The 24,146-nt window shown below is 49.3% G+C and overlaps 3 protein-coding genes across 3 annotated transcripts in view; 1 reads left to right on the top strand and 2 right to left on the bottom strand.

Annotated features, from left to right (window-relative positions):
* Nucleotides 1-14,649, bottom strand: part of LOC125952186 (histone-lysine N-methyltransferase trithorax) — a 91,478-nt gene extending 76,829 nt beyond the window's left edge. The window contains exon 1 of the mRNA XM_049681502.1: nt 13,602-14,649. Within this exon, the coding sequence (XP_049537459.1) occupies nt 13,602-13,955 (354 nt within the window). The 5' untranslated portion in view covers nt 13,956-14,649. The remainder of the gene's footprint in view (nt 1-13,601) is intronic.
* An 853-nt stretch (nt 14,650-15,502) lies between these two features.
* Nucleotides 15,503-16,462, top strand: LOC125951509 (uncharacterized). Its single transcript, XM_049680384.1, has 2 exons — nt 15,503-15,649; nt 15,765-16,462. Exon 2 carries the CDS (start codon nt 15,770-15,772, stop codon nt 16,349-16,351), a length of 582 nt encoding a protein of 193 aa, XP_049536341.1. The 5' UTR covers nt 15,503-15,649; nt 15,765-15,769; the 3' UTR covers nt 16,352-16,462.
* A 400-nt stretch (nt 16,463-16,862) lies between these two features.
* Nucleotides 16,863-17,466, bottom strand: LOC125952695 (histidine-rich glycoprotein-like). Its single transcript, XM_049682327.1, has 3 exons — nt 17,452-17,466; nt 17,135-17,368; nt 16,863-17,063 (listed from the first exon to the last, which is right to left on the bottom strand). Exons 1-3 carry the CDS (start codon nt 17,464-17,466, stop codon nt 16,863-16,865), a joined length of 450 nt encoding a protein of 149 aa, XP_049538284.1.
* Between the last annotated feature and the right edge of the window lie 6,680 nt (nt 17,467-24,146).

The following is a 24,146-nucleotide window of genomic DNA, read 5'->3' as shown; positions in this document are numbered from 1 at the left end:
AGAGTCAGTGACAGCGGGATACCGGGATCCTGGTGGTGGCCGGTGGATGCCTGAGGTCCTGTGTCTGGTCCTGCTGCGACGACCATACTGCCGCAGGATGAAAGCATTAATTAATTTGCAAAACAACGACAATGGACGACCACCTTCGGTGCGCCGAGCGAGAGAGAGAGAGCTTCTGCTCCTGTGGTGAGGACAAACACTAGTCAAGTCGGAGGCCGGGCCCGGCACTAGCCACCCCCCGCGCTGCCAGGGGATGTTGCTTAATCGAATTTATCCGAATCATTCGTTTTTAGTGTTTCAGTTGTTCGCCTATCTAAGCGAATAATACGAAATGAACCAATGTTGTCGGATGCTCAGGATCATTAAAATCAGTTACAGATTTGTCGGAATCAAGGTGGTGGTGGAGATGATGGTGAAAACAGTTTGGATAAGGTTTTGTTCGTGATTTGGACTGACATATCAACCAGTAATGTCATCTCTGCCCTTTACACTAACTATTTCTCGGGTACAATTCGCTAGATAAGAACATGCTCCAGACGTTTCTTGTCTTTAGTTTGGACAAGAAAATGGCAGAAGTCGGCCACCACTTGTTGGATAAGTCAAGATTACTGTGCAACGATAAAAAATTGAGCTAAAGTGAGTTTTTTGAGATATTTTTTACTTCCAAAGAACTCCCACACGCACCAATTTTGTTTTTTTTAAGCATGTCCTTAACTAGCTGATTTTCGCAAAGCTAGAATCAGACAAAAGTTACACAGTTATGTTTAAATCCAATTTGACATTTTTGCGATGACGTCAATAAGGATTTTATGGTGAGATTAAAATTTCTTATGAACCGACAGAAGATGATTGCTCCAAAAATACAATCAACCGGAACAGAGCTGTCGGCCAGCTCGGAAACGAAATAACCAGCTTAGGTTCGCCTGAAAAGTTGTGCGACTGGATAGAGAAATAGCAGATGAATTGATGTGTTTCAAATTTACGAGGAATCCCCATGTAACCCCTTTTATGCCATGCAGCAAATGAAGCATAACGAGAAGGAGAGAAAGAGAGGAGGGACGAGGATCCCATTCCATCACGTGTAATTGAGATGTCGAGTTCACGTGAATCGCCCTTACGGACTCCACATATTTGGAATGATTTTAAAGATAAATGGACGTATCATAAAGGACCGACCGCTGCTGCTCCGGAACTCCATTTGTGAAACCGACCTGCCGCCCTGCATCGCACGTGCGCGCACCAGCACCGGCAGCAACATCAGCACGTGTAAGAGATAATGATAGCATTTCAATTTCGTGCACTGGAAGCTAAGAAGAAATCTGCAGCTATCTGCGGACTACTGGCGATTGGAAGAGCGATACGAAAGGTTAGAGCGCAATTGACCAGACACACCATGTACGGCTGTCCACGTTTGGAGCATGTAGGTGGAGTGGCACGGCCAATGTGGGAGAGAGAGCCAATGAAGTGAAATGTAAGAGACCCAACCCACAGAGACCCGGCCATTTGCGCACACATATGCGTTTGTCGCGACAGAGTAAACGACTGAGTGCGCGTCCCGGACATAATCCCGGGGGTGTCGTCTCTGCCTCCCTGTGTTCCCGGGGATGGTTGTGTCGACGTCGCGACCGCGAATTGTGTCAAACGAACGGGATCCACACCACGACAGGGGGGGGAGCGCATTCACTCTCCGCCTGGATCGGGGGGTGGGTTCGGTTTTGGGTTCGTTTTAGAGATTACCACCAACCGAACCGCACCAGAGAGTGTGGCCGCCGCTGGTACACCTTTCCCCGGCCCACCTTTAAACCGTAACACGAAAACCCGTTTATGAGGCATCATAGGTCCGTACGGCGCCCTAACCATCGCCATTGCTGCCGCTGCCGCTGCTGCTGCACTACTGCGATGAAAGCGCAGGCAGGAGGGAAAAATGGAATGTCAGAAAGGCAAACGACGGTGGACGGGCAGGCGGACCGTGTAGTAGTGGAGCATCGCGATCGGACTGCAGCAGCAGCAGCAGCAGCAACATCGCGGACACGACATCGAAGTGGAACGTATCTCTTTCACTTCGATCGAAGGAGGAAATCTAACCCACGGTGTATCGTTGTGCTGGCATGCCTGGCATTAGAGAGCGCTCGGTGGTGATGGTGGTGCCGGACGCAATGATGAATCGAATCGGTCGGTTTGGCGTTCGCGGGAAGGCAGCATAATCCGCGCCTTGGTCGTCGTCGTCGTCGTCCGGTGCAAATCGCGTACGGACGGTCGCGTCAAAGGCCGATCTCGCTTGCTTTGTAGTCGAAAAATTCGCGTTTCTTATTTGAAGCGAAAGGTGAAACGTGTTGGCGACTGACGGCAGCATCATCATCCGCACCACCAACCACAGCATGCTCTGTGCTGGTGTGTGAGATTGATTCCGTACTCGCGCAGCTCTCGCGCGTGAAGGTTTCAACTCATTTGACAGATCGCGCTACTCGCACATACATGTGAGGCATGAGGAGGCCATGAATTGGGTGGACGGGAAAGGCGGTGGGCCATAAAAGGGGGGGATGCAGACAAAACGACGGCTGGGATTGGATTAAGTGCAGTGTAACGGACGCGGACCACGCCGTGGTGCTGTATGCTGCGTTGTATGTGTGACGGTGTTGGGTGGGAGGATGGAGGGAGAGGGGAGGCGTGTGTGTGTGCTCGCATCCGTTTCCATTTCAACCCGTTTTCGAACTCCATCCGAGAGCGCGCGCTCGTGTCGAAAGGGGAACACACCAACAGGTCATCACACACACACACACGCTGGTATGGCGGAGAGCGCAGACATAAAAATTAAGAAAGAAAGCAAAAAAAACCGTGAAACAGAACGCCATGCCATGATGATGATTCTTTTTTTTCTTCTGCGCCGCTCTTCCAGATTGGCCGCAACACGAGATAACGTAATGTGCCACCACCACTAACCACCAGCTCGGACACGCTGTTGAGCAGTTGCCAGCCAGAAGAACATCAAACGAAGCAGAAGGGGAGGGGGGGGGGGATTGTGGACCCCCGAAAACTCAACCCTTCTCTCTTGTTGGGGTTTTTGGGGGTGATTATTCAATATTTTGAAAATAAATCGACCACCAAGAAGACACTCGAGTGGAAGTCGAGGCCCCAAATCCACCATCACCACCAATACCACCAGCGATGGTGGATGGCGCGCGAGGATGATCTCATTTATTTGCGTTGCGCAGTAGTGAAGGTAAATAGAAACTTTTCGACTGTTTTTGGCGCGGATTGCTGCGTGGCGTGGCAGTAGCAGCAGCAGCAGCGAATGGTTTGCGAAATGACTACGAGATGAGGCAAAAAAAAGACGAGAGTGAAAGAGGGAGAGTTCATAGATCAGTAACTGATTTACCAACACCCGATCATCACCACGGCGCGGGTTTTTGGGGCGAAGGTGATGGCGTTGGTGATCACACAGTAAAGCGTTACAGCGTGGCGATGGCGCACACGGCGATCAATTCGAGACGTTTCACATTCGTCAATATTTATTTCGATGTTCAGTTCCAACCATTTCAGCAGCAACGGAGGAGATGCGGGAGGAAATAAATTAGCGTCCGCCTTGCGAGGGATGGCTTATTATAAAGTTAATTTGAGCTGGCAACGCCCGGAAGCCATGAGGAGAACGCGATCACAGAGGACGCGCTAAGACAAAACACAAATAAATATCGATCGAACCATCATCTTTCGCACACGCAACAGCAGCGGCGGCACAATCATCTACCATTTTCTCTTGCCCACGCTCGAACTGACTCGCAGGCCCCAAGATGAAGGAACAAATTGCAGCGATTATGGTGAGCGAATAAAGCAACAAAAAAAAGGAAAAACAAAAGAAAGAAAAACCAAAAATAACAAAACGGAAAACTCCGGTGGAAAGTGGGTGGAAAATTGATTGCAAAACATCAAATTAAATCATGAACCAATCGAACAACAAGAGGGAGCACCTCCACAGAGCGGGAAGTGGTGATGGTGGTGGTGGTGGTGGTTTCGAGATGATGCCTCTACAAACTGACTTCCTGGCGTATTTATTTCTGGACAGCGCCGGGGGTGGTGGTGATTCAATTAGAGAAAACAATGTTTACATATCTGTTGACGACTAGACCGCGCTGTGCACTAGAAAACAAACGAGAAAAGGAGAAAAAAAAATCAGGCAAACGATCGAAATAATTGCCATCATTTCATCTTCTCCAGCGGCCACACCAAGGCGGCGACCCCCAGGATGTCTCGTGGCTCGTGATCTTTCTTCTCGTGCAGCCTCCACGCGTCAAAAGCATCAATCGGGATATGCTTCTCGCAGGAAACATCACTATCTCCTGCTGCTGCTGCTACTGCTAGGATTGTTGTTGTCCTATTGGCAATCGCGGAATTGAGTGGATTTGATTCCATTTCATCATTCAACCAGTCGGTGAGCGAGCGAACGAGAAGGCGCCATTTTCAGCAGCAGAAGACACGACGACGCGGATGGAATTGACACGGATGAATATCGCAGATTTATCACAGCCGAACGATCCGGGGCTGGAGGTTCCCGGAGGGAGGCGAGGCGAGATGAGGGAGCCTTCAAAACATGCTGATGAATTCCGTTCCGTTACGCTTCACTGTCATTCCGATTTGCTGGTTCGGTGGGGTTGCGGGTTTCGCGAGTCGCGCTAGATGACACCCCGATGACGATGACGTTGCTTCGTCGTTCGTCCCGGAACGAGTCTCATCGTGTCATCGTGTCGGAACAGTGCTAAATCAAATCAGCGAACCAACTCCGGGACCTCGCGAGATGCGTGGTGAAATATGAGCTCTATCGAAGGGGGGGGAGCTGCTCTGTTGATGAACGACCGGAAGATGCGCACGGACAACGGGGAAAAAGCGGAAGGAAAACGATGCACACTTACACTTGTCAGCGGTTTGAAAAACGACAATATAATCCAACACGCCCGTGTCTGTGTGTTTGCCGAACTGAACTGAAAAACCAAATTCATCGACCAAAAAATCTCAATGGGTTCTAGGATCATTTCTCACCATTCACGGCATTCCCGGAACCGCCGTTCGTTGGGAACAGTAAAAGTGTTACTCAGCTATTTTATCCGAGGTGCGCAAAGCAATGTTGTGTTGTTGCCAAGAAACTGCTTTGTTACCAGGCAACTAAATTTGGGAAAACGATGAAAAGCGGGAACGACGACGCCATTGGTGTCTGTTTTCGCTTCTGGATGTTGGTCTCCCACTTCCAGACAAACCCAATGCGCAACATATTTCCGCACAATCTGTGCACCCTCTGGCGAAGACAGAAACAATTTGCAACAAACAGACACAACGCCACCAATTCCCCCACCCTCGGTTGGCTGGCAAATAAGATAATTTCCGGTTCGGCTACAGTCGATTATCCTTACGCGCGACCAAAGGAAATTGTTATTACTCCCGAAGCACTAATTACTATTATGCTCCACTCGGCTGCTGGTGATGCATTTTATCTTGCTCGTCGCCTCCAGCAATTGACAACATCCGACAATTCGAAAGGAGAGGGGACGAGGAAAACTTTTTGGCCGCGTTCGATATTTCAATTTGGAATAAGCTGGCAAGCACGCAGCTTCTGTTTCCGAGTGCCGTCACTCGCGATCGATCCCGAGAATATCGTGAATACTCATCCCTTTGTCTGTGACGCTTTGTGCTATGCTCTCTCTATCTCTATCTGCGGCGCATGAATCATGTAGCGAGTATGGTTGGGATTTGGAAATTCCACTAAATACATTATTCCGCCGATGATTCACACACACGACCAAACAGTCGTGCAACCGATTTTGTGAAATGGCTTTGCACTTTGTCGTCTGTTGAATGTGTGGCGGAACGAGGTTCTAGTAGAACGAATCCGGTGGTTCGTATGATTTAGATGTGGCGCGCAACATGAAAATATGCTCCAGAGAACCGCAAAAGTTGCTCCAGTTGTGCGAGAGCGCGCGTGTGTGTGTGTGTGTGTGTGCTGATATGATTGCATTTGCAAATAGATAAGCTAGCGCAACAAAGGGATCGAAAGTTTCTCCCTCTCTCCCCGAAGTACCGAAAATCGTGTCCTGAATACATTACCCCCGCAGTATCCTCTCTCTTTGGCATACTCATACACGACTCGTTTCTCGCTCGCGATATGGATATCCACGAGGACGGTACGAGGACGACGACGACGACGACGAAGAGAGAGAGAGAGAGAGCGCTTCATTATTTTCATCATGTGTCGCCACCACCGAAAAGCATGTGCCATGCGTCGGACAAAGTTGGAACGAAATTGCAGACCCGTCGTCGTCGTCCTCGGCGTCCTCATCCTCGTCGTCGTCGTCTATGTGGTCCAGCACCCAATTTGCACTTTCCAGCAGTCCTCCTCCATGCCACTATATCTGATCAACGTGCGAGTGTGCCAATGCACTCGGCGACGACGATGCTATACATGAGCGACGTATCCCCGGGCCATCGTCCTGGAGTGAGAGTCGCTCGATCTCGATAGGGAAAGGTATGTCGGCGGCCGCACAATCGACACCGAGCCGCCGCTGCTAATAGAATAGAGAGCACATTGTGCAAATATTGCAATCGGTTGTGACACGCACACCCAATCCGCACCCAAACACATATCACCGATCCGAAAATCCTTTAACAGTAGCTCCAGTTATACAGAAGAGGATCATCGAACAGACGGACGGACAGAGGGACACCAATGTTCATTCCGCATTTCGGTGTGAATTCGTTTACGCCTTTCACTGCAATTACTAGCACACTCTGGTCCTGTATGTAGCATTTCATTAAATCGTTTGTTGCCCCCAGCCCAGTACCCCACAACCCCGGATGGAACGGTCGGAGTTGTAAGCGATGTTCATGAGAATAATTGAATTGCGTCTCGCAAACCACCAACTCTCTCGCTCTTTCTCTCTCTGCTTGCTATCAACAGAATCAGTAGTTCCAGATGGTTCGCGTAGGGTAAAGGAGTCCCTATCCTAACGATAAAATACAATTTCGATTCATGCTAGTGGCATTGGCGTCCCTTCTTTCGTTCGAACTATGGCAGCACCAATTTCTCCCTCTCCAAACTAGACCAGACCAGATCGGAACGATGACAACGATTGGGGGTTCGATTTAAGGTAAGCGTAACCGCTCATCTTCGAATTAAGATTATTTTTATTATGGTCCACGATGACGATTAAGGGATATCCTGTTTCATTCGCCGAGAAACCGGGAAGCAGGACATGTTCGTCACGCACAACCTATACTACCAAACGAAGTGACGGGTTTTATTGATTTCGGGAACAATACGATCCCCATAAATACCGTTTGCCAAATGGACAGTGTTTATTGCGCGAAGCGTCCAATACTTTTACGATAAGAAGATCATGACTGCTTTCAAGTCAATTAATCGTACAATAAAACAGATGTCTTATACTACAGCAGAGAGCGACATATTGCGGTTTTATGTAGCTTTGCGATCAGTTTATAGAACATTTTATAAAATAATGAAACCGGTCCCCAGACATCTATCCCAACAGAGCAAGCATAAATCATAAACCTGATCCTGCTACCTCCCCCTGGAAAAACAGGCGAAATACAAATGAAATTCGTGATTGAAAATTGGGACCGGGAGCAAAAATGGTCAAAACACAAAAACCATTTCTTCCCTACCCCTCCTCACCTCCTTCTGGAGGGAGGGATTCTCTGTAAATTGCTTTTCCAATTCATTCCCTCCTTCTCTGGCGCCCACCGTTGTTCATTAGAATCGGCAATTGGATCGATAAAACATTCAACGGTCGGGCGGTGGTGTCCTTTGCCAAAAAACCTTTGCCAAGGCGAGGTTGCATTTTGTTCATTCATTAGTACAAACCAAACCTCGGGCGCACACAACATGCAATCACAATGATATCGGTGTACACGCACACCAACAATGACCGACCACAATTCGAAAAACCAACGACGCGCGCTGGGGGCAATTAGCAATTATTCTTCCAAACAGAACAAGGAACAGGTTGGCATGCGAGCGGTGCGAGGCACTCTCTAGTAGGCCTTTGATTCCCAGTGTACTACCTGCTACACGCCGTTGCCGATGGACCATAAAACGCTAGGAACCTAGCCTGCCAGCCAGTCAGCCAGCCAACCAACGGCCGAAATATCTGCATCGAAAGACGACGAGAAGTGCACATTTCAAAAAGGATCATCACGGTAGCCATGCTCGATTGGATGCTCGCCAGTCAGTGGTCGTCGTGTGTGTGAATTGTTTTCCAATTTTCCCAACCCCAAGCCCGAGAGGGGCATGTTCGGCAGGTTCGGTTTGGATGTCAATCATGCAGTTCCCGAGTCAGTCAGAGCCAATCTCTAGGTAGTTCGGGGGAGGGGATAGTCCGGTAAAAACGGTCAAAAACCGAAAGGAATCTAATGAAAGTCCAGTGCCCTTGGGGGCCGAGCGGGCGGGCGGACAGGCGGAACGACGACCAAAACTCTCCCCTCTATTCCCTTGGTCTATTCTCTGATTGAAAACTGCCACGACTCCGTGTGGAGTTCGACTGTTACGTCAATGCAGTCGTCACCGAGAAGCGTGTTGTGGAAGGCCCCCCCTTTCCGCAGACCGGGCGAGTAGTAGGCGACGAAGCGATCGCATTTCGGTTTGTTTGTTTTACTAATGCCACGGGCAACGAGGACAATTTGGTGTGCGCGGCAAGTGCTCAAAACTGTTACCGGGCTGGGGCGTTCGGTGCTGGTTTTTGTTTGTTTTCCTCGATTGCGACCACGATTTGTGGCAATTTGTGAACCGGGGTTGACTTTTTTTCTTTTGACTCCATCCAACAGAGCAATGGCCGTCGGTGTCTTCGCCGCGTCGCGATGTAATTAAAAATCGAAATAACTACATCCCCGGTGGCCGTTTGACATTCACCGGGGGTCAAACACGATATTGCATATTACTGCGCATCGGAAAAAGGGGCGCCGTGGTGGTCGCGTGACTCACAAGCACCACCACCAACACCGCACACAACCACAACAACAATCGACATTTCTCGCTCACTTTTCACGCCACAGAGTTTTCCATCAAAATCCGAGCCAAAAAGGTTTTTTAATACGCGGCGTGCTCTCTCAGCGTGACCACCCCGGGCTCGAGCGTTGGTTTTGGTGTGGTGTGTGCATGCTCTCGGTGTCTTTATCGCCCCACACCTTCAACCCGCCCGCGCCCTTTAGATGATGCTCTGCTCTTCGTCGCTAGAATGCCACCCCGCCGCCGCCCCTCACCAGTCGCTAGGCAAATGATTTGAGAAGAAACATTGTCTCACGACGACGACGACCGCTCGCTTGCTACGATGCGTGTCAAGGTGTGTGTTGTGTGAGACGTGAGGGAATAGCGACTACTGGAACGAGAAAAAGAGAAAGAAAAACCACCGCACCTCCCCTTCTTACGAAATTGCAACATTCTAGAACATCTCCAGCATAACAAGGCGAGTGGGTGGATGGGAGGAAAACCAACCACTCAACACGCGCGTCTCCTCCGTGTCCGTCATTGTGTATGTATGTGTGCGTGTGTGCGCGAGGTGGTGGCGCTTTGACGAGAGAATAATGACTTATCGATATCACGTCTCGTGAGAGGTGCTTCACCTCTTGTGTTTTTGCCATTTTCCATCGAGGAAAATCTGTTGACCGGGAGAAGGACATCCATCCCGAGAGAGCTACTTCGTTGCCAACAGCGCACTTCACTGTCTCATCTTCATATTCATTGATATGGCCTAGAGCGCTTTACGTGATGGTGCGGGAATATTCAATTTCGTGCCTTTCGCTGGCGATGAATTAAGCGAATTATCTCTCACCTCTACGACCCCGCGAGCGACACACACCTTTATTAGTATCGCGCACTCTCACACAGGATGTGTCAATTGACACTTGCTCTCTCTCTCTCTTTGCTCTTTTTTCTTTGAGGGGTTTAGGGGGGATTCAATTTGTGGTCGATATTTTGGTTGACCAACCGACCGAACTCTCCTCCTCCTTCCTTGGCATCGAGTTCGTTCCAGGTCGTTTGCATCGACACGGTCACCCCAGCAAGGTTACTCAACGCATCGCACGCAGACACCGTGGCTGTCTTCTCGAGAACACCTTTCCTTGAATATCCGGGCCCAAAAGATGAATAATTGTCCTTCCGAAGAAGAGGCTACTCGAAATGGCATTTCAACATTGTTTATGAGATTTTCAGATGATTTTTTTTTATCTTTCGAGAAATCCTCTTCCATTCCGACCACTCATAACTACTTCAAGTGTGTGCGCGGCAAGGAGATGCTGCTGCTGGTCATAGACCACCACCAGCGTTGCCCCTCGTTGCTTCGTCTAGTCAAAGCAGGCGCGCGCTGTTGTTTTTGTTTCACCCCTTCAACAATTTTCGTGTTTGGTGGTGTGTGTGCTTGGTGTTTCTATTGTGTGTGCGTGTCAGGAGGGGACACCATACATAAACGCCACCCAGCGCGCGGTTCCAAACGCGCACACTCGGCAATCATCAGCTTCTCTCGCATCTCGCGCGCGGCTCGGGCCCCGGCCCCGGTCCCGGTTTGCCGATTCCATGGACAACGACGGTGTGTGGTGGCGCTTGCCATGAATGGTGTAATCGCGGATCTCTTCGTGGACACGCACACCACCATCACCGATCGACAGCCAACACAAACATAATAGAGTTATAGGGAATTCCCGTCCACCAAAAAGGGCGAGAGAGAGAGAGAGAAAGAGAGAGCGAAACACTGTAAAGGTGAGTTTGGTGGCTCTTCTTAACAAGGTTTGTGGAGAGCATCATCATCACCATCCTGCGCCTATTATGTTGTGTCATTCGAATATGTATGCTCGCAGCGTGGCGCCGCTTGCTTTGTTTGGGTTTTCGGAGGGAGTACTATCATCGCATCTCACGCTCATCAGCTCATTGTAAATCGATTACGGTTTTATGGAGTTTTTTAAACAAATTATCACGGGTGGCACGTTTGCGCTTGTTACAATCTTTCACGCAGCGTAGTTTGGGTTTGATGACGGCAGCACCAGCAGCAGTAAACACACCTGGCCAGATGACAGTGTGTGCGTGTGTCTTTTTGCAATCATCATGATACCGATGATGATGATGATGGCGATGATTGCAGTAGCGCAGTTTGCGAGTTCTTTGTGTGTCGTCCACCAGCAGCACCGATTGGGGGCCAAAAAGTCGGGGACGCGGCCGGGCTCGGTTGGCGCTTAAACTTTGCTTATCGCGCAAAAACGAGGTATGCTCGCGGTTCGTGCGTGGTCGTGGTCTTTCTCTTTCCGCTTGTGTTTCTTGTGCTGTTACACATTTCTCCATTGGCATGCCGGGGCACATGGGTATGGGGCGCGCATGGCGTTGCTGCATGAGAAAGGTGTGTGCATACGCAGCGCACAGCGCACGAACACCACTTTATCGCACACTTTTACCGCGGCATCGATTAATAATAGCTTTTAGTGTTCGCTGTGGCCGCCGTGTTGCACAAAACGCGACGCACAAGAGCGTCGACGGTGACACACACACACACCGGTGGGGAGGAGGAGAGGGGTTGCACACGGCGAGGGGAGGAACCAGTTCTCGATGTTCTTGAAAGCGCCGTGGCCACACTTTGCTCGGTCGCCATCATAACCCCTCTGTTCGCTCGTTCGTTCGCTCTCTCTCTCTCTTTCTCACAAAAGGGGACGACAACCGCGCAGCCGGATGCAAAACCCCTCGGGTTCGGTTTTGCACCTGGATATCCTGCTGCTGCTGCTGCTGCTGTCATCGTCCTTTCGATGTTGCACCGTAAAGAGAAGGGGCCTTACACTCTCTCTTACACACACACAGCAGCAGCAGCAGCAACAGCAGCATGCTCTGGTGCTGTTGTCACGCGTTCTCCTCTTGGTGATGGATTACCTTTTGCATAAGCGAAACGAACTGCTGCACTTACTGCTCTCGAAGGCATGGCGCCACCGGAGCAATAATGAGGGGGGAACGGGATATCGGTGGCAAAACCAATTTGAGAGCGAGATGCATTATTCGCGGAATGAGCGGCGTCATGGTTAAACAATAATTTAACGGACCGTCCCTTTGATTGATTGCCCTTGTAACGCCAGAGTCCGAGTTTCGAGGGAATTCCATGTTGCAGTATCAATGAGCGGCATGAATTAAGTGCATTAGCTGCTGTTACCGCTGCTGATTGATTGTATTTAATCAAAACACCATCATAGGTTTCACATTTCTTCTAATTGAAACCAGAAAACATAAATTACAGAATTACGCTTCTGCGCCACACCAATTGGAACCCGACCCAAATGTCGGTTAATTGCTGGCCACGCTCTCTATTGAGTATGGGGAAGCAAAAAACGGAAAATCGATCCCCCTTCCCTTCTCTTGTGTTTTCCATTCTGGCCTTCACTGGAATGTAAGCGAGCGAGCGAGCGCGTCCGCGTGTGTGTGTGTGTGTCTCTCAGCTGTTGGGCAACGATATGCCGCCACCATTCTACGCAACATATGCGCTAGAGGGGTGTTAATCCTCTTTTTTTGCCTTCGATTTCCACCGTTCAATGCAGCAAACAGCAGTTGGTTGGTATGCTTGGCTGCTCTGGCTGGCTGGTTGGCTGGTTGGGTTGCTTGCGCATACATTGACACGATTACGTTTCCCTCGTCGACTCGGCGGCTAGACTTCGTGACCGGTTCCGGGTCTCTGCGTGGTTCCGTACGAACGAACAGCAGCAGCAAACGTCGCAACAGCAGGGATGATCGAGCCAGCCAAGAGATCGATCCTTGCCGCGCCGGTAACCCCCGTGTGGCCACATGTGGGGTGACCCTGGCAAAGGGAGAAAGAGCGTAACGTCGACGACGACGACGCATGCAAAGGTATCAGCAGAGGCCACAGACGAGAAATGCAGCGAGACAAATTGAACTCGACCTTTCCCACAGGACAATAAAATCGTTCTCTCTTCTCTTCTTCCATTCTCTCCTCTTCGCATCTTGCAAGGAAGCGAAACGGCCACAGGGGCACAGCCAGGCCCCTGGCTTACGGCAGGAGGAGGATCGTTTGTGGCCATTTACGGAAGGTAGGGCCGCGCGCGCTTGGAAGAAACCGAACAGCATATCGTTTCCCTTTTTTCTGTTGTTTTTGCTTATCCCTGGCGTATTATCTTGTCTCATGTGCTGCCCTTCGCAAACACACACAGACACAACGAAGGCCTCATCCTCATTTTACGCTCTACCGGCGAACGAAACCTCCGGCTGCGAATCCGACATAATCCAACCAGCATACAGCTTCTCTCGGTCGATCTTTCGCACGATCGCTGATCGGCTCACGATGCGCTCATCCTCCGGGGCTCATCTCGAGCGTACCAGCTGGTGAGAGGGAAAGAAAGAGCATCAACATATCCGATGACAGCGAGGGCACTCGTGAAGAGATCGTTCAACGCTTGAGGATCACCTAAAGTGGCTATTAAGGCGAAGCGATTAGCGTGATCCGCCACAGACAGGATTGACCTTCTCACACTCACGCGCGGTGAGCGAGAAAGTCGCGTTTGACAGCGCGAACTCATCGTAGGATGTCGTGAAAAACAATCGGAGGTGGGAGGGGAATTAAAAGTACCTTTGATGCAGCTAGTAGATGGACCTCGTCGTCATTATCACCGTTGCGACCGTTCTCTAGCGATGACGATGAAGCCATTGTCGATGATTTCGCTGCCGCAGCAGCTGTTGCGGCGCCGTTCGACTCTTTTCGCTGCTGATGCGGAAAAGCCGTGGAGGGTTTCTCGCATGTCCGCGTTGGTGACGGAGCGGCGACGGCGGCGGCAGCAGCTGATGATGCTGCTGTCGTGGCGAGCGTTTGCTGCTGGTCCTGATTGTCCTCATCGCTCAGCGTGAGCCCGGCAGGCGACAGGACCGAGACGCGCTTCTTGTTTACCAAACGCGACGGTTTGCCGGGAAACTTGGACTTTCCCATGGTCGTCGGCGAGGGCGGCGCGGGCTTCTTGGACTTCTGGGCGGTCGGTGTTGTCGTGCGGATTTGCTGCACATTCCTCTCTTCACGACCAGCACGGGCTGCGAATCTGCGGGAAGCTGCACACACTCCGCACTCACGCACGCACTCCACTCCTCACTTTCCCCCCCAACCCTCTTCTGCTCCACGAACGTTCTTTTTTCACACAAGAAAGGTCACGGATCTGCGATGGCGCTGGAACAACCGGGTTAAACCGCGATGGGCCACCTCCTCCCCTCGGAAACTCGTGACGAAAATGCACTCAACATCACGAAATCACCCATTTTCCAAACAAAACGCACCGATTCTTTAAAGATTTGGTGACACGGTTTTCACGGCAACATAATTTAGCATGCTCACACTCACACAATCGCAAACGGGGACCGACGACACAAACACACACACGCGCACCGAAAACCAACACACACTACTATAGAGACCGTTTTGTGGACGCCCGCCGCGCGCTGTTTTGCACAAAATACGCAAATCCGCACTTTTGCACGAATTTCCACCACTTTTCGCGATTTACGCTCAACGACACAAACACACAACCGCGCCTTTGACCGGGATTTGCACTTTTTCGCCTTTTTATACACTCTCTGCAACACGCAACAAACGCGAGATTTCGCACAAAATTTGAGCGTGCTCCCTCCTTGAAAGTTCGATCGCGAATGGCGCGGGGCGAAGAAGAAGAAGCTGCGATGTCTCCCACCACAACTACACCAACAACTACTCCGTGTGTGTACACGAATACCGGGCTAGTGTGCGTGTAGAGCGATTTCCAAAACATCGGTACAGTGCCAAGCAAGCCATTTTTAGCGAGAAATACTGATTTTTTATGAAAGTTTTTTCTTTGTTTGGCTAAATTGTTCATATTTTATCGACCATCTCTGTAATACGATTGCCGTTCATGAAGGTCACGTTGAAACTGGATGCAATGTGAAGTGCGCTTGAGTTAGTGAGTCGAATTATTAGCAATTCCTGGCTTTTTGACTCGTTTTTTTTTGGTATTTTCTGTGTCAATAAGCCATCTCCGAGCGATTGGCTTTTTTTCTTTGGCCGAAAAAAGGTGAAACCGAGAGTTTTTCCAAATAGCTACTTTCGCCCGATAATTTAGGTTGTTAAAACACAACGATATTCCACAGTGCCAGCTCGTTTTTTGGACCATTCGAGCAGAATGTCTACTGCTCGACAACACAGTGGAATTTCGTGGCGATTTAACGGCCAAAATTACCGGGTGAAACTTATTTCTCGTTCACTCTTTGCTGCGAGAGCGAGAAAGAAACAGACCAAAGATCTATACCTTTCTATCGCAAGAAAGTGTTAAAATCCGTTTGGTTTTTGGATTTTTTAAATTTTCGATACGTAGAATGTGGTTTATCTAATAAAAATTATCAATAATCATAACTAGAGCAAATAGACATGAACATTTTGCCCCCGAAAAAAACAAAATTTTCATAAAAAATCGAAATTTTTCGCTAAAAATGGCATGCATGGCACTGTATCGTTGTTTTGGTTTTGAAACTCCAGTTCGCCGTAGAAAAGGGAATTTTCTAACTTTTTTGTGGATTTTGTGATAAAATAAAAGTGGAAAGAGTAAATTAGAGTCATTTGTAACTTCCGCCGTCGTTCGCGTTGTACAAGAAGCCCGGCAAAGTGTAAGAAACTTGCAGAACCGGAGCGAAACGGATTCCCAAAAAACCCGATTCTCGACTTCTGGGTGGTTCCGGAACTCCGGTGGATGAGATCATCTTTTCGCTTTCTTTTCCGTAGCAATAATGGACGCCTTGAGTGTGATCGAGAAACGCTTGGAGCACCTGAACCAGCTGCTTGGACCGCTGCCAACCGATGAGGGCCAGTCGGAAAACCTGACCGAGGCCATCCTTTCGGCAGCGTCGTTTCTGCCGTCCGCCAGCACCGGACACCTATCTGATGGGGCGGCCCGAAGTGCAATTCTGGAGTCGTTTAAGCGAAAGGACGAACTAGAAGCATACCTCGATCCGGCATTCATAGAGGAGAAGCAGGACATCAAGGCGAAGGAAATGTACATTAACACGATAGCCAACGATCTGGCAGGAACGTTCGAGACGCTGCAGAAAATCAAAACCCTCGAACCGACTCTCGGGGCGGAGTACTTCCGCAACCTTCCCGACGTGAGCGACCAGCTGAAGGCGATGAACACGACGATGGCGGAACAGAAGCAGGCCAACGAATTGCTCGAGGAAAGCCTCGTGATTGCGATGCAGCGCTATGGCGAGATTCAGGCAGGGATTAAAGATTCGCTCAAAGGCATGACCGATCGCTTGGACCAGCTGGAAGAACGCTTGGCGCAGAAGAAAAAGGAAGACAAGGACATTTAATGTAAACGGAGGGTTAAACGCTTTTTTTTGTAAGGAACCATCTGCGATCATGTCACTAAACTATTCCTACTCGCTTATCTAATAATAAAACAACCTTTATTGAAGCTTTGAGATGTGATATGCTGTACTTGGGCACACGAGGGAAGTTTCTTTATCTCATTTTTTTATTAATCATTCAATAGTTTTTAAATTCAGTCAGATGTATTGCTGTTTTGCGCACTGTTCTAGTAGATTCCTTGATGTAAATGATTTGCCATCAATCCAGAACAATCATGACCATTAACATTAACAATCAGGCCGTGAGTTCCGGAAGTGGTGGTTCGTTTTGAATTTCCTAAACTGTTGATGCATGGTGGAGTGTGCTGGTGATGCTGGTGCGACCGATGGGGCTAATACTTATGATCTCATCTTACGCTCGATGTGGCTTTCATGGAGGATGATTAAACATTTAAATGACTATATCACATTTTAACGTATGCGGCGGGGTTCTAGGTGAACCGACTGCACGCTCTTATTCCTCGTGCTCCTCCAGCTCGTGTCCGTACTGGTGGTGATCGTATTCGTGGCCACCATAGTGCTCCTGACCGATATGCTCCGAACCGGCATGACCCAGATCGTATCCGTGGCCACCGTGCAGCTTGCTCTCGAACTCGCTGTGGTTCTCCAGGGTCAGCCCGTGTCCGTGGTGCTGCTCGGTTTCGGGGTGGACAATCTGTGGCGTAAAGGCGAATGAGATGACGATTAATCTCTACCGGGATGAAAGGGCGCTTCGCTGCAACATACCTTCAGGTTATGCTTCAGACCGGAAATCTCGACCGGATGCTTCAGGAACTGCTGGTCCTCTTTCTTCACGTACACCGGGACGGCATGGAAATGGTGGAACTTGAAGCTCTGGTGCGAAGTCGCATGCTTATGCTCGATGTTGTGATGATGCTCGGTCTCCGACACATCATCGTCATCCTGATGATGATGGATCACACCGGCAAAGCACACGCCCACGAACAGCGTCACGAAGATCTGTGAAGAACACAAGGCATTCCCCAATGAAACATTTCACAAACTCCTCCAGAAGAGGTCCACTAAACGTTGGTTTCACTCACAACGGCTTTGAACATTTTTAGCGGTTTCGGCGGACACTTTACACTTGGGAACACTTCGTAGTAACACGAAACACGTGCCAGGAAGCCGATTACCCTGCGAGAAACGACGACGATCAACACCGAGAGGTACGTCTGTACACCAAGGAACTACGATGGGTTGTGATGGCTTTGGTGGCTGCCGTATAGAGACTTTATAGTAGCTTGCCCCTCCTGCGCGATCGCAAAGGAAAACCGTCCCAAACGGGGGGAAAGCGAAAGTAACATGGCAGGGCTGGGAACTGCATATTAGAGTGGCCGCCACTGTGACTGTGGAGCATAGGTGTAAGACAGGGTGGATGGCTCTGTCTCCGAGTCGTCGTCGTCGTCGTCGTCTTCGTTGGAGACGAGGAGATAGATATGGAAATAGAATTCGTAATCCGTAGGCCCTCAAATTTGCACAATCGTACTTTTTACCAGATTCTGCACCGTCGTTTCGGTTTTGTATGGTAAAAAGAGTGTCTTGTGTAACTGAATTTCCTACCCACATTGCAAGGGCAAAAGTTAATAGGCTAGTTCCTCTAGTCTCACCGCTACACGAGCACTGCAAAATGCAGGAGAAGAAATGAAAAATGCTCATAATTGCAAGCCCATGAAGCGCAGGTGAAGTCGGCTATCAAATTAGCTCGTAACCTACCGGCAAAACGAATGTAATTGCCAGATCCAGAGCAGCATTACCAACCTTTCCCCTCTCAGGAGGCAGTTAGGTTGGCACTTTTTCAATTTCTTCCTAATGCGCTAGTCGTTTCCAAAAATAAAAGAGATTTATGAAAGCCACTCCGGGCGACCACTGGGCACAGATCTGAGCCAAACCTTTTCCAAGTGATTCTACCGGGTGTAGTCTTACAACGGAGGTGGCCGATTTAGTGTGTCGATTGTTTTGGGTTTATGGGATGTTACGCAAAGCACTGGAAAGCATGTTGAACTCCATTGGCCTTTCGGGGTTTTATCATCATATGCTACGGCATGAGGCGTGCAGCTGCAGCACGTTACCACACACACAAAAAATAACACGACTTATGGTCACCTTAAATTGATTTCTCATGAGTAGGTAACGATTTTCCACGCCTCAGATACTTCCACTCCATGGGTGCGGGTTATGCTTCTTTCGCCTTTTCGAAAGGGCTACAGGGGGGGTCCTGTGAGCTGGAACCGTCGGCGTCAAGATGGAGTGATTGCATGGGTGCGCGATACACGCGATCAACTACCACCTTGTCCCCGGCGATCGATCGATCGATGAGCGATGAGTGTCGCGATCGTGCCGTCGGTCAAAACCGTTTCGCCCTCTAGCGAAAGCCATTTCACCTGGTTTCAAATGTTTCTCTCCATTTACCGGCCCTGCCTGCAGTGATGCACCCTCTGGTGCAGGTGAGATCTTACCGAATCCGTCAATCCTCCGCTTACCCGGTCGTCCCGTTGTTTATCGGGTTTATCGCGTTTGTCTTGCAGATCTATGCTACTTTCTTCGACGAACAGGTTCACTGTTTCCAGAGACCTACACTAGAGAGCGCGCTGGCACTCGAATCGGTCGTTGGTGAAGTTGAATGTCCACGACCAGCACCGCACAGCGTGGTGGCAATAACCGATTTAAGGGTATTGGTTCGGAAGGATACGAGAATCCGGGAACTTACTTGTCCCGCAAATAGGCTCACTGATGTAATGCTCGTCTCGATCTCGGCTAGTGCAGGAAGTGGTCAGACGTGATCTATCCGGGCCAACGAGGAGCCGATCGCGACCGAGTGAGAGTGTGCAGAAAGTTCCGTAACCAGTTTGAACTGATTTCTCAATGCAAAACAGGCCGTAGCCAGGCACAGGGCAGGGAGTGCATCGTCGGAAGGCGCGTGTCGCGTGCCCGTATCATCGTTTCCTGTTTAGAAGTTCCGTCGGTCGTTGCCATTATTAATTAGCTATTTTGCTGATGAGCTGATGCAGATTAATGGATCGATTGAACTGGAACCGGTTTCTGGAAGAAGCTTTATGTTTTATCTTTGGATAATTACACTTTGATGACGTGCTGCTGCTCATGGACAACATGAAACAACATTCGAAATGATTCGCTCACAATGCATCTACCGCCACATCGCATCGTAATCATACTTGTCTGGGGGTAGATGTCGATTATAGAGCGTTGAAAATAAGCGACCGAAGTAGAAGCTACCGAGCTGGTGGGACACGAAAACGGGATCACGTATTGCGATCGTGATCGTTGGAAGATGCTGGTTCGAGATGAACACTCCAAGCGCTCCATGGTGAGCGAGCTTGCAGTAGTGCAATGCTTGGCGGCAAATCACACAAAAGAATCACGTAAGCCCATCAGACACACGCCAGCGAGACAGGGCGCTCCGTTCCGTGCCATTCCGTTCGATTTCGCGAGCAATAGTTGGTGCTAATGGTGAGAGATGCGGGAGATTCGCGAGCAAATTGAAAGAAATTGTTCTTTGTACTAATATAGGACGCCACATAAGGCACTCGGCAAGGCGTCTGCCTGAACGCGAACGCAAACGCCAACAACAACGCCACCGTCGTCGTTTGCGTAACAACGGGTTGCCGGCTACACGTGTTGATGTCACCATTTCTTCGGCGCTGTGTGTGGCAAAACGTACGTTAAAAATCAGCATTTATGGCGATGGAGTAACACAATCCAAGGGACCAACCAGCCGCTGCCCAGGTACGCCAGCCATCCGACCGATACAAATCTCCAAATAGACAGCATAATGGTTAAGTGCTTCTGTTGTGGTTGTTTGCTATCGCGATCAAGGCAGTATGCAGAGATGAAATTGATAGCGTGTTGGACAGTCAGTGGTACTGGACAGGTCCAGTTGGGCTGGCCAAGGATAAGCGCACATGATTCATGGAGCTAGGAAGCCTACCATTTTGCAGCCATGATCGTACATTGTTGGCGCTTATTTCGGGCCACTACCATTTCCTCGTGCACGTGTTCCCAGGGAAGCAATTACCGATCGTTTGTTGGACGGGTGCATCGTACGCGGTTGCTTCAGTGCATCGTTTGCGTTCCCTCGGAGCCCGAGATGATCCCGTTTGACTGCCTTCTCCTCCTTCTCCAGCTCTCGAAGTGCTGCAACGGAGACACCGTCACGACCTGTCGAGAAGTGGAGCGCCGTATGTTTTAAGCTTGCGTTGTAATAATTTTATGGTTGAAACCATTGCATAAATGCTGCTGCATTGCATATTGTAGCATTACCACGCTGGCCACCCGTTGGTTGACCGATGTTTTCGATTTTATTATGGTGTTTATGCGGATTATGGATTCGAGACGATTTCATGCTTGTCCAGTAGTCGGTTTTTGAGCAACCTCTAATCATTTGCAGCCCAAAACGCCACACTTTGTTGTTCAGATTAGTAGCTTAACCAGAAGGGCTTGCGTAGAGCATTTTGTGGAGTACGAAACATGGAACATTTGGCCTTGGTCAGATGAGAGTGAAAGACCCCACGGTTTTCCCGAGGTGTCGAGGGAGTGATTGCAATGCGCATGATTTATTATGCACCCCGATCGCGTTAATTATTCCCTCTCTGTAGTAGTTTTCAGCAAAACAGTAATGAGCAAGCGCCCGTTTGGTGCAGCATAAATCAGGGCAATGAAAGTGTGTGCGCCCGAATGGTCACGCATGCGAAATTTATGATGCATGCATGTATGCTGATGGCCACAGGAGATCTGTGATCGAAAAATGAGCACATTGACGTGGCCAAATTTTGATGGGTTTGTTTATTCCTACCCGAACTACTTGTAATGAGCCTTTAGGGAAATCCCAATCAGATGCGCCATTGCTTAATTAAAACAATATTTTAAGATAGTAAGATTGCGCAACGCATTTGAAGCTAATTAGCAAGGTCCTAGCTTACCTCACGACGTGCCAAACTCATTAACGAATCGCGCAAAACATTAACTAACGGTGCAAATACGAACGACTCCCAACGTATGCCAACTGTTTACTCACTCTCCTGGCGCTCTTATGACACTTGGTGCCCGTTGTTTGATCAGGCCGGTGCAGGCCGCCTTGCGGAAAACGCCATTTACCGGAGGGGAGGTAAACCGGAAGCCAACGGCCTGCCGCGTGGCAAGCATAATGAGCCAAGTGGAGTTTCGTTCCTGGATCAGGTTCCGGCATTGCAGCGGCGGTCGATGACGAAGGCGAAGAGGTCACAAAGCGATCGGTGAACACATCTGGCCATCTGGATAAGCGGCATGCGTAAGCCCATGCCAACCTGTGTTATGCAAGGAAATGTCAAGTTCAATGAGCGAATAATGGGGCCGGGAAGGGGTTAGCCAAGCCAAGAAGGAATCCAATCCAAACGGGTACATTCGGAATGCAAGATTGTTGCTAGGGTTTTCCGATGATGTGGAGCCTCCCAGAGGAAGGTTAGGTTTGAGGCTAGCACGTGGCAGGGCTCGTTTGTAACTCGTATTCCACGTGCGCCACTCGCCTGTTCGCGTGTTCGTGGGCCGCAAAAGGAATGTCAATATTGAATAAGGAAGTTCGTGTTGCAGCTCCGCGAAGTACCGGGCCACGGAAGCGTTACCGTGGTGCTGCATTTCAGATGTCGTGCCTCTCTTTTCCATTTTTCCACCACAGACAGCCACGGGGGAAGATTGACGGGAAAAGGCACCGTGTTGACACCACCGGCACTGGTACAAGGGATTTCAAATTCGATTCGCGAGTCAGTCGCGAGTGCGTTCGTCTCTCGAGACGTACTGACATAAATTTATGTTTGCTGAACTCGCTAGGAGTGTCGGTCGTGCATCGAATGTGTGTGTGTGTGTGGTGGTGGGAGGATGAGACACCCCCGGGGGAGTTGAAAGAAAGTGTCTAGCAGTGATGCCTAAGCTCGATGAACATCTGGAAAATACTACTTTTGTGTGCTGTGTGGGTTGCTGAACTGCTAATAGATTTATTCCACGATGAGAAGGCGTTGGTGGAATGATGAAAATCACTTTATTATTATGATAAATGCGGATCACGTGAGATGTAAGTTGGTCTGGACTTGGGCGATATATGCTCACATCAAATAATCCAACTGCATCGGATCCAAACCGAACAATCCGAACGACTGAGCGACGCGTAGATAATCGCTAACGATCGCCAGTGTTTCATGGTGAAACCGTTGCTGTGATTCTATTATGTCAACCGAAGGAATTGGCACCAGCCTGCCAACAACCGGCCATTATTATCCGAAACGTCCGTCCCATAATTCGTCGCCAATCTGTTCCCGCGAGCTGCAGATCGGATAGCTAAAGGGGCTAAGCCTGAGGCCGTTTGGTTGCGTGTGTATGAGCCACACATTGCACCATAAACCCCAAACACGCGCGCGAACGGGAACGGATGCACTGAGACACGGGCTGTCCCTCTCTTCCCCCTCTCCCTTTCCTTTTGGATATATAAAATTTCCTCCCAGTCCCTTGCGTCTCCACATCCGATCCTTTTCGCGTCGCGATCGATTTAATCCCCCGTGGTGTGTGCGCCACTTGCAGTCCCCACGCAATGATCGCGCCGCGAGATGTATTTATTACATAATGGGACAGGAAACGCGTTTAGCCAGCGCGGGGCCATGTCTTGACACCTGGGCCCTCCTCTCGTGCTGTTCGCAGCACCACAGCACTGGCTTACATACTTTCATTTCTCGGTTTTTCTGGTCCATCGTCTGCATTTCATCTTTTCTTCGCTGCACCATTTTGGAGTTTCCTGTTCCGATTAGCGGTGCAACGATGGAGAATTCATGATGGTCGACGATAAAGGCGAGGCAGTGATAGCTTCCCACATAAGGATTCCTTTTAAAACAGAGGCTTTTTATGTGTGTTGAAATTGGTTGACCTATATTCACTAATTATAAAGCCATGCACCGGTGAATTGGAAAACCATTTGCATTTATCCAAGTAATTTTGTTTTTTTAATTCTATTCAGTAGATTAGGTTATATACTGTGTGAAGATAGCTTTAAGTTTACCCTTTATCGGGTAAACATGATCATAAGAAATGTAAAATCATAAAATTCATCTAAATAAACTTGATATCTTTTAAAGTTAACGTTTATTAAAAATCTCATCATATTCAAATACCTTTCATATGAATATGATGAGGAATGACATTTGAGCGACCATATTTTGCATCATTGCTCAATGATATCCATCCCCAACGATTAAACTGTGCTCTATTACCAACAAGAGGTCTAGTTTTATTGGCATGATCCATCATACAGCTGATAACGCTCATCCATCCAGACCACTCCCCCATCCGATCTTAATTATCTTCCAATACATTGTAAAAAAAATCACTAATCATGTGACGATCCGACGGGTGTTTGAAGCAACGTAACAACCGCCCCAGTGATGAATGTGTTGCGCCCAGGAAAATGGCACAAAATAGCAATGCACGCAATGGGCATCAGGAGAAGAAAGCGTAGTAAACGGTACAACAGGGCAGTGAAGCCGGCGGCCTAGAGATTCAGGAACAAGTGCAAATGAATGCATTAAACACATCGCGCACTCAAACATACTTTTTCTCGATTCGTTAACTATGCTCAAACAACAGACCGCGGCCACGCAGACACTACGAGATGGTTGGCGGGCGTTGGCTTTTCCATTTAATGTTCTTTCGCTTCAATAACGAGCTCGTCTCGGTTTCATGGACAGTACTAGCCACTAGA

The sequence above is a fragment of the Anopheles darlingi genome, chromosome 2, assembly GCF_943734745.1.
Source record: "Anopheles darlingi chromosome 2, idAnoDarlMG_H_01, whole genome shotgun sequence".
Lineage (NCBI taxonomy): Eukaryota > Metazoa > Arthropoda > Insecta > Diptera > Culicidae > Anopheles > Anopheles darlingi.
Note: the sequence above shows the minus strand (reverse complement) of the source record. Positions and strands in the feature narration are given on the sequence as shown.